Source organism: Balaenoptera ricei, chromosome 11 (genome assembly GCF_028023285.1).
Source record: "Balaenoptera ricei isolate mBalRic1 chromosome 11, mBalRic1.hap2, whole genome shotgun sequence".
NCBI lineage: Eukaryota > Metazoa > Chordata > Mammalia > Artiodactyla > Balaenopteridae > Balaenoptera > Balaenoptera ricei.
The window spans coordinates 38854680-38869831 of record NC_082649.1 but is presented as its reverse complement, the minus strand read 5'-3'; the positions used below and the strand labels follow the sequence as shown (position 1 = coordinate 38869831).

General features: G+C 52.8%; 1 protein-coding gene across 2 annotated transcripts; it reads left to right on the top strand.

The window, feature by feature from the left end:
* The first annotated feature begins 4150 nt into the window (after positions 1–4150).
* On the top strand, positions 4151–13292 carry MAPK13 (mitogen-activated protein kinase 13). Of its 2 annotated transcripts, XM_059938819.1 has the most exons (12): positions 4151–4348; positions 5183–5312; positions 6604–6662; positions 10199–10307; positions 10498–10527; positions 10937–10984; positions 11114–11228; positions 11383–11454; positions 12034–12113; positions 12356–12434; positions 12512–12688; positions 12960–13292. In XM_059938819.1, the coding sequence occupies exons 1-12, from the start codon at positions 4230–4232 to the stop codon at positions 13040–13042; spliced, it is 1101 nt and encodes a 366-aa protein (XP_059794802.1). In that variant the 5' UTR covers positions 4151–4229; the 3' UTR covers positions 13043–13292. The 2 variants fall into 2 exon arrangements, with proteins under 2 accessions (XP_059794802.1, XP_059794803.1); XM_059938820.1 differs by lacking the exon at positions 10498–10527.
* Positions 13293–15152: the final 1860 nt, after the last annotated feature.

Below are 15152 nucleotides of genomic sequence, written 5' to 3'. Positions count from 1 at the left end.
AGGGAGGCAAAGCTGGACAGCACTGGGGAAGGAGCATCTGGAGAGCACCTACTATGTGCCAGGCACTGAATTAGACACTTCTGTTGTCTCTTTTAGTCCTCATGACGGCCCCATGAGGTGGGTATTGTTACTTACTCCCATTATACAGATGAGGAAACTAAGGTTTAGCGAGGCTAACTAATTTGTCTGAGGCTCACTAACTAACTTAACAAGCCACAGAGCAGCCCCCACATGCAGGGGGCCTTCCCTCTGCATCTCCCTACCTCCTTGCAATTTTGATTGTTTTGTGGAGTTTCAAAAGCCCCTAAGGAGCATGGGACCCTCTCAGATTTGGGGCCAGAGCTCTCAGGCTCTCTTGCTGTTTCATGCTTGCGAGACCCCAGGCAGGTCATAATTTCTCTTTTTGTAGAGGCTTCATGGCCAATCATGGTGAGAATTTGAGTAGCTGGCCCTGCTGTTTGGGACCGCGAGGACTGTAGTGTCGGAGGAGCTGCCATATTTCTGAGTCAAGATGCAGTCTGGGAGGCCAGGATGGGCACCCAACCTCATAATCATGTGGGGCTTTTGTCTCAGTTTCTAAGAAGTCAGTCCGCAACCCCAAAACCATGTCCCTGCCCTCCAGAGGCTCACAGGCTCGCTAGGAAGACAGCACTACAAGAACAGGCACTTCTCAGGCACTTGCTGGGCGCCAGGCGGCCTGGCTGGTGGTTAAGCGTATAGACTCTGGAGCAGGACACCAGGTTTGAAGACCACGTCCACCACCTTCTTGGTCATGTGTGACTTTGGGCAAATAACTTAACGCCTCTGGGCCTCAGTTTCTCCATCTGTACTAGGGAAATAATGGTATCCTGACACCTGGGAGCTGCCCAGTCCCATGAGCCAGGCCCTGGCATTGCTCAGAGCTGGCCTAGCACAGCTCATCTTGATGTGCTCCTGTTGAGTGCAGACAAGGCCATCTGTGACCACAGCGGATCAAGACAAAAGCAAGACACTCTGTAATCATGTCTGAACACAGAGAAAACACGAGTATTGTCCAAACCACAAACATGACCAAACACTCCCATCTAGCTACCCTGAGTGAAGGCTGCTGCTTTACCAGTTATGGCTCTCTCCTCATCCTAGTTGGCCGTCCTTCCAGATAAGATTTCTTAAGACACCTAATCATAGAATCACCTCCACTTCCTGATGGCACCTCATCTGGAACAAAGTCCAGCTTCCTTATACCCTCTACCAAATTGCCTAACGCAAGCCCAAACCTTCCAGTAAGTCCTTTCCAACACCCTCTTACTGAGACACACACACCCCCGCCCCCGGTTCCCACGTGCTTGTTCTCCCCTCAATGCAGTGAGTGACAAACCCAGCTTGTTCACCCACAGGTGTGTTTCTGGGGATCTTTGGCTGGAGGCATTGACAGTCCCTACCTCATTGGGTTGTTGTTTTACTGCACTTGGAATGAAGCATTCCCAGGACCCTTTAAATATACTTGTCATGTTTTAATATCATTTTCATTTTACAAGGAGGACACTAAAACTCAGAGAGGGGAAGGAACTTTGCCCAGGGTCACATAGCTGGTAGTGCAGAGGCAGGATGGAAATGCAGGTCTCCATTCCAAAGTGGGTTTCCTCACCCCCTGCCTCGACATTGACAGGGCAAACACCGACCACACTGGGCCAGTGTCTGGGAGGAGGAGAGCAGAGGGGCCTCGGAGCTCAAAGAGAAGAGAGCCCCGGGACTGTGGGAGGGGACACCCAGGAGGTCCTCAGTGACCCCTCCTCTTCCTCTCCCATCCGTGACTTCCCAGACAGGATCGCCCAAGGCCATCTCTCCAAGGCTGCCTGGCTGCTGAGTAAACACAGGTCCAGCGGAGGCCCGAGGTGGGGGTCAGCGTCAGCAGAGTCTGAGGCCTGAGTCACTTCCTGACCATTGCTTACGAGGCATTCAGAGCCACAACCTGAGTGGCCAGCTCGTGCCCTTGCAGGATTGCACCCACTTGGGCAATGAGCACTTCCCTGGTATTCCTTACCTTTCTGGGCTCACCTCTGCCACACTTGGTTTTCGAGACACACAGCACAGAGGCTCAAGGCCCATCCCTACCCTGGAGAACTGGATCCTCAATCCAGAAGGAAACCTGAGTCTCCCGGACAACTCTCTCTTGCCTGTGTCCAGCCCTAGACTCTGCCTTCCAGGATCCTGCCCCAACTTCAGAATCAGAGTGCCTTCCACTGGCGCCACCAACCCCCAAGACCCAAAACTCCTGCAGCCCTCCCAGGCTCACAGCCCCTCACCTTGTCCTCCTATAGTGTCTCAGGGCTGGAGTAGGGGGTGGGGCAGAGGAGAGGGTGGGGAGTACGTCAGATTTCTAGGGCAGGATGTATGAGGGAGACATGGTTTGATCAGTAGACATGTCCTTACGATGGGTGAGGCAGATGATTTGAAACACAGGCCATCTCCTTTAAGAAGCAATGCCTCTCAACCCAGAGACAATGCACAGCCTTGAACCAGATGGTCTTAGCTTCTTCAACTCAGCTCTGTCCCTTACCAGCTGTGTGACCTTGGGCGAGTTACTTAACCTTTCTGTACCTCAGGTTCCTCATCTCTAAAATGAGGATAATACTACAACTGACTCATAGGCCTCTTCCCGGGATTAAGGGAGGTGTGTGTGTAAAACACTTAGAATAATGACTGGTACGTGGCAAACACAAGGGTTCATTAAATAAATATTTTTTCACTTTTAATGGACTGACTCTTCCATTCATTCTCCATATAGTTTACACATCCTACTGTGTGCCAGATATGCGTAAGACAGATTCCCTGTCTGCAATGCCTGTTGGGCATTTCTGTGGGATCCCTGCATCTCCCTCCCCCAAACCCCCAATGGTCTGGGCTGTGCCCGACACTGCAGGACTGCGTGGGAGGGGCTGTGGCATAGGGTTTGGCTTCAGAAGACTCTCTAGGGAGGACCCCCACCTTTCTGCAGGCCACGAGCAAGTTCCTTTCCTTCTTCTCTACTGTTGACAAAGTGAAGCAAGTGGTCCCCATCCCTTCCACAATCCCCTTCCCAGGCCAGGCATCTGGACCCCTTGTAGCCATTCTCCGCCCCTGACCCTGTTCCTGGGCGTTCTCGGTAATTTAATTTGAGCACAGAATCTTCTCCAGGACGCACAAGCCACCAGACACAGGTGGCAGAAGGCCTTGGCTTGTCATTGCCCTCATGAGGCATTAGGAAACCAGCAAAAACTACATTCAAAACTGGAAATTTGAACCTAGACTGGATAGTTGTTATTACAGGATTACTGTTATTAATTTTAGGTGTAAAAATGATACTGTAGTTGTGTTTTTAAAATAATCCTTATCTTTTAGAGATACAAAAAATATTTATGGATGAAATGATATGATGCTTGGTTTTGCTTCAAAATGATGGGGGAGGAAGTATGTAGAGGAAACAGAATTGACTAGGAGTTGATGTAGTTGTTGAAGCTGTGGGATTGGGGCCATGCAGGGTCATTAGAACCTCCCTATCAAAGTGTGGTCCAGAGATCTTCGTAGCCTAGGAGCTAGTTAGAAATGCAGAATCTTGGCTCCACCCCAGATCTACTGAATCAGAATCTGTATTTAATAAAATATAATTCCCAGGGGATTCGTGTGCACATTCAAATGTGAGAAGCACTGAGCTAGTCTGTCTACTTTTGTCTATGTTTGAAACTTTCCATAATCAAAAGATGTGGGGTTTTGTTTTGCTTTGTTTTTTCCCCAAAATTGTCTTCAGAATCTCCGGGGAGATCTTCCTACAGAGTCCCGCGCTGGAGGAATCTGGGAGGCTCTATCTTCCCGCCCTCCGCCATCCGTGGGAGCCCCTCGGGTCTATCGGGCCCCCAGCCCCACCCCCAGCACACGACGACGGGAAGCACCCCTTCCCTGCAGGGCGGCTCACCTGCCGCTTCTAGCTGGTCTGTGGTCCGGGCGCCAAACTCCCGGGGCTGGCGGAAATCGGGCTCCCCAGCTTGCCGTCGGGCAGGCCTGGGCGTGGCTGCGGGGCGCACCTGGGCGAGCCGGCAGGTGGGACGCGGGGCCCGCCGGCCGGCCGGGGCCCCCGCCCTCGCACGGGGTGGGGAGGAGCGGGCGGCGCGGGGCGGGCACCGCGGGGACCGTGGGCGGGGGCCGGGTGCTGGGAGCCTGGCGGGCCGCGAACGTAGCTATCGCGCTGGGGCCGCCGAGATTGAGTGCCCGGGATGAACCTCACCTGGAAAAAGGGCTTCTACAAGCAGGACGTCAACAAGACCGCCTGGGAGCTGCCCAAGACCTACGTGTCCCTGACGCACGTAGGCAGCGGGGCCTACGGCGCCGTGTGGTGAGACCCCCGGGCCTGTGCGCCGGGGCCGGGGGGCGGGGGGGTGGTGCCTGGGGCATCGGGGTGGACCTACGGTGGGCGCCCAGGCACCGGGACGCGGGTGGAGCCTCCGGAAGAGCCGGGGCCCAGCCAATGCCCGGACCCGCCTCCGGTGTCGCCTCTCCTGCTGGCACTCGAGGCTGTGCGCCCACCACCTTGATGGAGGACCCCAAGGCCCAGAGCCCTGCGGGCTTGGAAGAACTTCGCGGTGCCTTTCCGGGGCAGAGGCCTGGAGCTAGGAGGAGGCGGCGAGCTGGGAAGAGGCGGCGAGCTGAGCAGTGAAGTAGAGTAGGAGCAGGAGCCTCAGGCTCTGGAGGCTGGCCTAGGGCCACTCCAGGCGCCATCTCACTTTTCCTACTGGCTTGGTGGGAGTTTCTGTGGGTTGAATTAGGACTGGATCTGTTTCTCTAGGACTTGAACCTTACAGAGGACCCCAGAGTTCATCCGGGCGAATCCCCATTGTTACAAATGGGTACACTGAGGCCCAAACAAGAAGTGACTTGCCAAGTTGCTCAGGATCCTGTTGGCATTAACTTGTGTCTGACCCAGGGGCAGTGCACGTCTCAGATTCTGCCTGCTCTCTCCCCCGTCTCCCAGCTCCACTGTGCTGTCAGCTGCTCACTCACATTCCAGGTGGTGGGCATCAGTTCCTCCCAGCTTAGACTGCTGGCCAAGAGGGATTGGGGTGAGGATGGCCATGGCTTCCTAGATGGCCTGGAAGTTACCACCCAGGATCTGGAGTCCCAGGGTTGTGATGGGGAGCCACTGCCTGCTGACCTGCCTTTGACCCTATAGCTCAGCCATCGACAAGCGGTCAGGGGAGAAGGTGGCCATCAAGAAACTGAGCCGGCCCTTCCAGTCTGAGATCTTTGCCAAGCGGGCCTATCGCGAGCTGCTGCTGCTGAAACACATGCAGCATGAGAACGTAGGCTGGGCCTGGGGGCTGCTTCTGGGAGGCAGGGAGTGGAGGGCAGCCCCACAGAGCGTCCTGACCAGGCCCCTCCGTGTGTGTGTGTGTGTGTGTGTGTGTGGCACACACGGGAGATGGCCCAAGAGGGTGCAGGGAACTCGTAACAGGGCCAGCAGAAGGGGAATCTCCTCCCTGCTCCTTTGATCCTTGTTCCTCACCTAATTATTAAAATCAGGTGCCAGGACCCACCCTGCCTACTTCCCAGGAAGGGTGCAAAGGGAATTTTTGGCAGTGGAGCAGAACAAACTCAGTGAGGTGCAAACTTACTGTCTCACTGTTATGAGGAAATAGGCACAGAGGAACTTTGTAGTTGTTCTAGATCTAAGAGGTGGTGCCCAGAATCCTGGTTAGTGTTGTTTCCACATAATAACAACAAGAATAATAGATACTTACGAGCACTTATTACATGCCAGGCACAGTTCTAAGAACTTTGCATAAACTAACTTGTTTAATCCTCACAATATCACGTAAGTACTATTACCCCCATATACAGATGGGGAAACTGAGGCACAGAAAGACTCACAGGTTAAATGGTTAGTCAGTGGCAGAGCTGGAATTTGACCCTAGCCAACCTGGCTCCAGGCCCCAGTGCCTGACCTCTAGACTACCCTGTCTGATTGAAGCAGCCAGGAAGACTTAATGACCCAGTGCGGGCCTGGAGCCCAGGCTTTTCTGCAGGATACCTAGATTGGAAAGTAAGCATTTAACATAATGATTTCAAAATATTGTTCACATTTTAAGCCCCATTCCTCTTCAGCAAACCCCTCCCCATGGCCTCCAGCCAGGGTAATCTTGCCCCCAGCTCTGAACCAGCCCTCTGGCAAGTAAGGTTGGATGTGGTGAGAGACCCAAGGTCAAGGGCAGGGAGCCTGCTGGCTGGAAGACCCCTTCTCTGTTCCCTCCTTGATTCCTTTCACCACTTGTGGTTCCCTGCTTGAGTTGAGAGTGGGTTTGTGCTGCTTGTCCTGAACACCAGACTTGGGGTCAGTGAGCACAGGAGTGTCCACCTCCCCTTCTCCCCAGCCTGACTCTCCATCATTGTGCACTGCAAACTCCCTCCCAATTAGAGGAATTTCTCGTCCACCTCTGCTCCTTTTACTGCTTCCCAGAAGGCTGGGAACCTGCCTCCTGCTGGAGATGGTGTTTTAGGAAAGGGCAGGTGGTCCTGTGCAGGCCTGGGGCCCCAGAGGAGGGGAGCAGAGGGCTGCAGCGGCTGCCCAGTCCTCACTGGCAATCTTCTCCCCAGGTCATCGGACTCCTGGATGTCTTCACCCCAGCCTCTTCTCTGCGCAACTTTCATGATTTGTGAGTCGGGCTGCGCTGGGTTCCAGGACATGTGCAGGCCTTACTTGACACTGGGGAGCAAGTAAGGGGAGGGACCAGATTCTTTCTTCTGGGTAGGGGGGCTTCCTGCCCCAGGAGTCCCTGTGCCTCTGGGCTGTGGAGAGATTCTTTCAGCCAAGGGTGTAGAGAAAGGCAGGCAGGAAGAAGTGGGAGGGGCTTTATATGGACCTTGCCTGACACACAGCTGTCTGCTCATCTGCGTTGCTTTACCCAGCTTTACCACCACAGAGACATCATTGCCAGTCCCCCAGGGTTTGCATCAACCTACCTCACCATTTCCTGGGGACGCAGATGTGGATCTGGACCTTGGGGTTCTTCCTAGCATGAAGCGAGGATCAGGAAGCCTTGGCCACCTCTGGCTGATGGGATGTTTGTCAGAGTCACACAAGACGAGAAAATTTAGTTGCTAAATGCACGGCTTTGCTAGCGCAGTACCTGGTCTAAAATGTAGGAAGCTTTGGGAAGGTGGATTTTTTTTTTCAGTCCTATTTCAAATGCAGCTGCAGGTCTCTTTGTTAGGATGCTTTCGTTTTCAATTTAATGCAGTGATTTTGAATGGGTTTTTTTCCCCTATAATGCCAGCTGCTGGGCTTAGCATTGGGAATTCTTTGTTTTTAAATAAATTTATTTATTTAGTTTTGGCTGCATTGGGTCTTTGTTGCCGCGAACAGCGGCTACTCTTCGTTGCGGTGCGCGGGCTTCTCATTGTGGTGGCTTCTCTTGTTGTGGAGCACGGGCTCTAGGTGCGCGGGCTTCAATAGTTGTGGCACGTGGGCTCAGTAGTTGTGGCTCGTGGGCTCTAGAGCGCAGGCTCAGTAGTTGTGGCGCACGGGCTTAGTTGCTCTGCGGCATGTGGGATCTTCCCGGACCAGTGCTCGAACCCGTGCATTGGCAGGCAGATTCTTAACCACTGCGCCACCAGGGAAGCCCAAGCATTGGAAATTTAAAGTGGACCTCATGGGCTGACAGTAGTGAATACTGACAGTGGTGGTCAGTACTCTAGGTCTGGATAGAGAGCCAGAAACTGCAAGCTGCCTCAGCGGGCTTCACAGAGGAGAAAACTTTGAACTCAGTCCTGAAGGATAAGTTGACATTTGCCTGAGGTAGAAGGGGCTGAAGGCAGCCCAGGTAGGAGGAACTGCATGGGCAAAGGCCATGATGCCTGAAAGAGGCTGGGCCGTTTGGGCAGTATTGACAAGTGCAGTGTGGCTAGTGGAGGCCAGTGGCTGGTTTGGTTAGGCTGAGACCAGAACTGATCCTACAGGCATCCTCAGGTCTATGGAGGTTTTGAGCAGGGAGATGCTGTGATGTGGTCAGATCAGGTTTTGGGGATACCCTCTGGCGGCAGCAAGAAAGGAGCAGGGAGCAGCTCTGGGAGGTAGGAAACGTGGAGGGTAGTGTTCGAGACCCCGACCTTGATCCAAATAAAGTAGAGGCGATGGGGTCCTGAGAACAGACTTGACACCCGTCGAGAGGCAGGACTGTCAGAATGTTGTACCCCTTGGGATGCAGTGGCTGGGAGAGGCGGCATAGGTCAGGGGATGCCAGGTTCCTGCTCAGAATACAAGGTGGAGGAAAAACAGATCTTGGGAGAAAGATAATGAGCTCCATTTTGGACACTTCATTTTTGAAGAGCCTATGAACATTCCAGTGTTTAATCAGCAGTTGCAAATAAACCTGGAGTTTAGGAAGGTCTGGGCTAGGGATGTGGATTTGGGCCAGAATAATCACCGGTGGATGATAGCCAAAGCCCAGGGACAGGCTAGTGTAGAACATGATTCGATACTGTTCATTAAGGTATCAACACTAAAGGGACTTCCCTGGTGGTCCAGTGGCTAAGACTCTGCACTTCCAATGCAGGGGGCCTGGGTTCGATCCCTGGTCGGGGAACTAGATCCTGCATGCATGCCACAACTAAGAGCCTGCATGCTGCAACTAAGCCCGCATGCCGTAACTAAGATCCCGCGCGCCGTAACGAAGATCCTGTGTGCCGAGACTAAGACCCGGAGCAGCCAAAAAATAAAAGGTATCAACACTAAAGAAAAGGTATAAGAGGATGAACAGACAGAGCCTGACTAGAGGTAGAAGCAGCAGAGAATTTTGAGGGAGTGTCAGGCTTTGCAAAAGGTTCAATATAAAGAAAGGGAGCCATGGGTGTTATGTGTTGGGCTGGTGGGGCGGGAGCAGATGCCAAGTTATCAGAGGACTGGACGTTAAGGCAGTGGGGTCAAGAGGTGAGGCCCGCTCGTTCTAGAAGTTTGATCAGGAGGGAAAGAGAGAGAAGGGGTGGTTACTTGAAGAAACAAGGTTAAGCTAGGGAAGGTGGTTGTATCACAGTGAGACTTCAGCAAGTTTGTCAGCTGAGAAGAAACAATCAGGGTCCACGCACAGGTGAAACACAAAGGGGGGGAAGGGACCGTGCATGGAGCAGGGTCCCCGTGCTGGGGGGTGGTGGAGGAGGGAAGCGGGGGTGCGGTCAGGTGGGGAGAGACTTCAAAAGTCACAGGCTCACGGAGATGGCTTCCACATCCTTTTTTTTTTTTTTTTTTTAAATTAATTAATTAATTTATTTATTTTTGGCTGTGTTGGGTCTTCGTTTCTGTGCGAGGGCTTTCTCTAGTTGCGGCAAGCGGGCGCCACTCTTCATCACGGTGCGCGGGCCTCTCACTATCGCGGCCTCTCTTGTTGCGGAGCACAGGCTCCAGACGCGCAGGCTCAGTAGTTGTGGCACACGGGCTTAGTTGCTCCGCGGCATGTGGGATTTTCCCAGACCAGGGCTCGAACCCGTGTCTCCTGCATTGGCAGGCAGATTCTCAACCACTGCGCCACCAGGGAAGCCCCCTTTTTTTTTTTTTTTTTTTTTTTTTTTTAAATTCCTTCCTAAATCTTTATCCTTTTATGTTCTGTACTTTGCTATTACTGCCTTGAGTAACAGTTACATTTTGCTGACTTCAACCTGTTTTGCAATCCCATTAAGAGGGTGTGTTGGCTCAGCTACCTCCTTCTTCCTTCTTCACCCTCCTGGAAACTGTTTTATTGTTTCCTTCTTGGAAGGAGGACATTTTTGTATGTTTGAGGAGCCATGTTGGCGGGGCATGACCCTCTGGGGGAGGAAATATTTGTACAGAAGCAGAAGGAAATACTGGCAAATGTTTCTAACTCACAGCAGTGGCTTTCTGTGGGGCGTGGAGGAGGGCAAGCAGAGGGCACCTTTGAAGAGAGGGAGCAGTGCTGCATTTGCTTTGCCTGAGCACAGCTCCAGCTGAAATACTTACCCTGAGCTCTGCCAACAGGGCAGCCACCAGGGCCAGGCTGGGAGCCAGGAGTCAGGAGGCCCACTGCATGGGGGTCTGGCTGGCTGTGGTGGGGCTGGTTCTTTTTACACATGAAGGTCATCCCTAAGGCTTCTGTTCTGCCCAGCCCCTTGCCCTCCTCTGAGCTCGGACCTGGAGCTGGGTGGGGCTCGGGACTGTTCAAGAAGTCCTCATGACTTGCAGCTACCTGGTGATGCCCTTCATGCAGACGGACCTGCAGAAGATCATGGGGATGGAGTTTGGTGAGGACAAGATCCAGTACCTGGTGTATCAGATGCTCAAAGGTCTTAAGGTGGGTGGGAGCCTGCAAGATGGCAGGGGAGGGGGGCTTGGTGTTGAGACCTGGGGTTTGGGGGAGGCTAGGCCTTGAAGGCTGGGAGAGCACACCATGACAAGGCAGAGGAGATCTCTGAGCCAGCCTGAAACACCCGGTGCAAAAGCCGGGCACCGGATTCACCCTTCTTCCTCTCTCCCCAACACAGTACATCCACTCAGCTGGGGTCATCCACAGGGTGAGTGCTTTCTCTGCTACATCCTCAGAGGCCCCGCCCACCCCTGGGGGCTAGGGTTAGGGTTAGGGGGTTCCAGGAGGTGGAGGAAGCAGGGAAAGTGGATTTTTCAGACCTAGGCTTGGCCCAGGAAGACCTGCTCAGAAGAATTGCTGTGTTCTGGGGAACTTTCTGGGAAAATTTTGCCAACAAAGCAAGCCCTGAGCTGGGTGTTTCAGGCTCCAAGAGGCAGGAGCATTTTAGAGCTGGATGGGCCCTAGAGGACACCTAGTCCAACCCTCATTCTGCACAGGAGACCAGAACCCAGAGAGAAGGGCAGGGGCCTGGCCAAGGTCGCACGCTGGCTGGCAGCCGAGTGGGGACAGCTCCCATCTCTGCCTCTGCCCAGTGCTCCATCTCTTCTCTCGTCTAGGACCTGAAGCCAGGCAACCTCGCTGTGAATGAGGACTGTGAGCTGAAGGTGAGTGGGCCCAGGCAGGGTCAGCCTGGGGTTGGGGTGGGCCCCTCTCCCACAGGAGCCCCCAGAAGCTGCTCGGGGAGCCTCCTCTCTTCAGCGAGCTCCTTTTTTCCTATGTGCCCCGAGTCATAGATTTTGGATTTTGGGTTGGCACGGCATGCAGATGCAGAGATGACTGGCTATGTGGTGACCCGCTGGTACCGGGCCCCTGAGGTGATCCTCAGCTGGATGCGCTACAACCAAACTGGTCAGTGGTCAGCTGCCCGGGGGAGGGGGATAGGGCTGGGGGTCTTCTCTGACAGCTTCCTCAAGGCTGTCTTGGTGACTCTGGGTTGACTCTTGGTGACTGCCGGGTCTTGGTCAGCTGGTCCAGGTGACACTTCCTGCCCCTCCCTCTGCAGTGGACATCTGGTCTGTGGGCTGTATCATGGCAGAGATGCTGACGGGGAAAACTCTGTTCAAGGGGAAAGACTGTATCCTTTGCTGGAAAAGCCAAACTGCATCCAGGGATTCATTCCTTCAACACTTTATTACTTAAATCCCTTTTTTTCTTAATGTGAAAGTGATACATGCTCCCTGTGGAACAACTTTAATGTACAGAGAAGCAAAGTGACGAAAACTAGTCATCTGTCATTCCAACACCATGCAGAAAATACTTGACGTTTTGGCACCACACGCCTGAACTGGGCGCCTGTGTGTGCTGCGCAGGGATTAAGGAGAAGATGTGGGTCTCCCTGCCAAACTCAGAGTGCGAGGGTGTGGGGGGGAGTAGACAAAGAAATGGATGGAGGTGACTGAGTGGGATGAGGCCAGGAAGGTGGCACATGCAGGAGCATTTGTGGGGAGGGACCCTTTACCCAGCCTGGCAGGTAGGAAGCCTTCCAGAGACCTGAGTCCGGAAGGATGAACCTCCCCTCCTAAAAGCAAGAGGAGGTGAGTGTCTGGAACCTGGATGGTCCACAGTGCTGGGTGGGCCTGATGGAGGGGCAGAAGGAAGGGCAGCTTCAGACACACCCACAGGGAGTGAGGCCGAACCTTAACCTGCTGCCAAGACCTGGACCAGCTGACCCAGATCCTGAAAGTGACGGGGGTGCCGGATGCTGAGTTTGTGCAGAAGTTGAATGACAAAGCGGTGAGTGGCAGATGGGCCCAGGCTGGCCAGGGCTGCGCGCTTGGCTGACTAGGGCCAGGTGGGCTGCAGGCTGCGCCTCCCCTCTGCCCTGGCAAGGGCTCTTGCCTTCATCTCACTTTGGATTCTGACCTGAGCCTTCAGCCCTGCTCAGGGGCTTTTCTGGGGTCCCTGCTCTATACCCCATGGCCTAAGCCCTGAGGGGCTGACAACGGGGGATTATTCAGTGCTTTTCTGTCTTCCAGGCCAAATCGTACATCCAGTCCCTGCCACAAAGCCCCAAGAAGGATTTCTCTCAGCTCTTCCCGCGTGCCAGCCCCCAGGGTGAGTCTTGGGGCCTGCAGTCTGTCTCAGCGGGCGGGCTCTCCATGGCGTGTGAGACTCACACTCTGTAACCACAGCTGCAGACCTGCTGGAGAAGATGCTGGAGCTGGACGTGGACAAGCGCCTGACCACCTCTCAGGCCCTCACCCACCCCTTCTTTGAATCCTGCCGGGACCCTGAGGAGGAAACAGAGGCCCAGCAGCCATTTGATGATTTCTTAGAACATGAGAAACTCACAGTGGATGAATGGAAGCGTAAGGGCTCGGGGCCTTGGGCTGCTTCCTCTCTCTGCCTGCAGCATCCCTCTCCTCTGCCTGCTTCGTTTTCCTGCCTGCCCTCAGCCGGTCCCAACACCCTCCTGGAGACTATCACCTCTTTCTCTCTGAGCAAATATTGTCTCCTGTGTGCACTTCTTTCTCCCTGCGCTGAGCTGACTTCCTGCTCCACACTATGTCTGTTGGGAGAGGGGGGGCTCTCTCTTGCCCTCAGCACCCCCTACCCCTTGAACCACCCTGTCTTTCTCAGAGCACATTTACAAGGAGATTGTGAACTTCAGCCCCATTGCCCGGAAGGACTCTCGGCGCCGGAGTGGCATGAAGCTGCAGTGACCCGTCTAGCCCGACCCTCGGCTGAGCCCAGGAATGGCCACATGGTACCACCTGCCAGGCACTGCCCCTGGGACCAATATTTATTTATTGAAGTTTTAGCCCGTCTTGGATTATAGCCTTCCAAGTAGAGGACAGAGGACCCTTGTCCTTGTGTAGGAAACAGGCCTAGTAGATGCAGAATTCAGAGGTGTTGGTTGGGAGAAAATAGCTATGATCATAACTGGCCATATTAAAGCACCCATCTGGAGAATCGCCTGTGTGTGGGGTCCTTACCTGCATGGCTGTAGTGGGGCTGAACTGGGGCAGGAGTCTACGGCAGTGATGGTGTATTAGTTTGCTAGGGCTGCGTTAACGAATTATCACAAACTGTGTGGCTTAAAATGATAGAAATTTATTCTCACAGTTCTGGAGGCTGGTAGTCTGAAATCAAGGTGTTGGCAGGTCCATGTTCCCTTTTGAAGGTTCTAGGGAAGAATCCCTCCTGGCCTCTTTTTAGCTTCTGGTAGCTCCTGGAATCTTTAGTGTTCTTTGGCTTATAGCTGCATCACCCCTATCTCTGCCTCTGTCTTCACATGGCCTTCTCTGCTCTGTGTATTTCTGTCTTTGGCTGATCTTATAAGAACATCAGTAACTGAATTTAGGACCCACCCTAATCCAGTGTGATCTCATCTTAATCCTTAGTAATTACATCTGCAAATATCTCATTTTCAAATAAAGTCACATTCTGAGGTTCTTGGGTGGACATGAATTTTGGGGGCACATTTTTCAACCCACTACAGATGGCCATGAGGGAGGGGCCCCATCCCAGAGCCCCTTTGTTGCGAAGCCAAACGTGTTTGGCTGCTAAATTAAAGGAGTTGCAGAGAGAGCTGCAGCTGGTGAGACATTGCATGCAGGTTATTTTGGGTGAGTGATCAGCAATCAAGATATGAAACAGCAGGCTTGTTGACTGGGAGGTGCAAAAGGCAGAAATGGGCTTTTTCCAGGAAAACGGTTCTACTCCTTCCCCCTTTTGGGAATTGTACATCTCTCCTGAGCTTTAACCTGACAATGGATTGGATCCTTCTGTTCAGTTCTGAAAACTCTGTTCAGGTCTCAAACTTCCCTATGCACCAGGGCCTGGTTAATATGCAGATTCCTGGGCCCAGCCCCTGGGGTTTTGATTTAGCAGGTCTGGGGTTGAAACCCTAGAACGTTTGAATGAGGACCCCTTCACCTCAACCCAAGCCCAGTGATTCTGATGGATATCTGACCACATTTAGAGAAACATTTAGTTGATTTCAGTACCACTTAATTTGTCAAAAGGCCTAAATTAGAAAACTACAATGGGAGACTGAGGGGCTTTAGATGACTTTCACACTCTCATTTTAGAGATGTTAAAACTAAGGCTCAGTCAGGGCATTTTTAGGGCAGTAAAACTATTTTGAATGATGTCATGGTGGATACACGACATTATGCATTTGTCACAACTAGTGGAACTGTACAACACAGTGAGTGAACCCTCAAGTAAACTATGGACTTTCTTTAATAATAATGTACCAGTATTGGTTCATCAGTTGTAATAAATGTACCACATTAATGTAAGATGTTAATATTTAATATTAGGGGAAACCATGGGGGTGGGAGGGAGAGAGTATATGGAACCTTCTGTACTTTCGGAACAATTTTTCTGTAAACCTAAACCTGTGCTAAAAAATAATGTCTATTTTAAAAAAGAAGAAGAAAAACCTTGAGGCTCCAGAGAGATACCCATGGTGAGAAAGTGGTAAAGTCAGGATTTGAACCACAGCAGCCTCGAACACTGTGCCAAAGGCTGTCAACCCAAGCTTGGAATCAAGGGTTGCCAGCCTCCTCGCCCTTCTAGCCTGTCTCTGAGCTTCTTCACTGCTGCCTGTGTCCAAGGATCCTGTTTTCTCTCCCAAGGAGTGGCCCTCCTATCCAGGAGGGAGGAGTGGATCGAGGGAGGGGCTCTGACCTTGCTGGTGACTAAACTGCCACTGGTCCCCTTAGTCTAAATCCTTCAGTGAATTTGCCTTCTGAGACTCCTCAATAGCCCCAAGGAAAGTCTAGCCTTCTTGGCCTGGTAGTCGAAGTCCCCTGCATTCTCTAA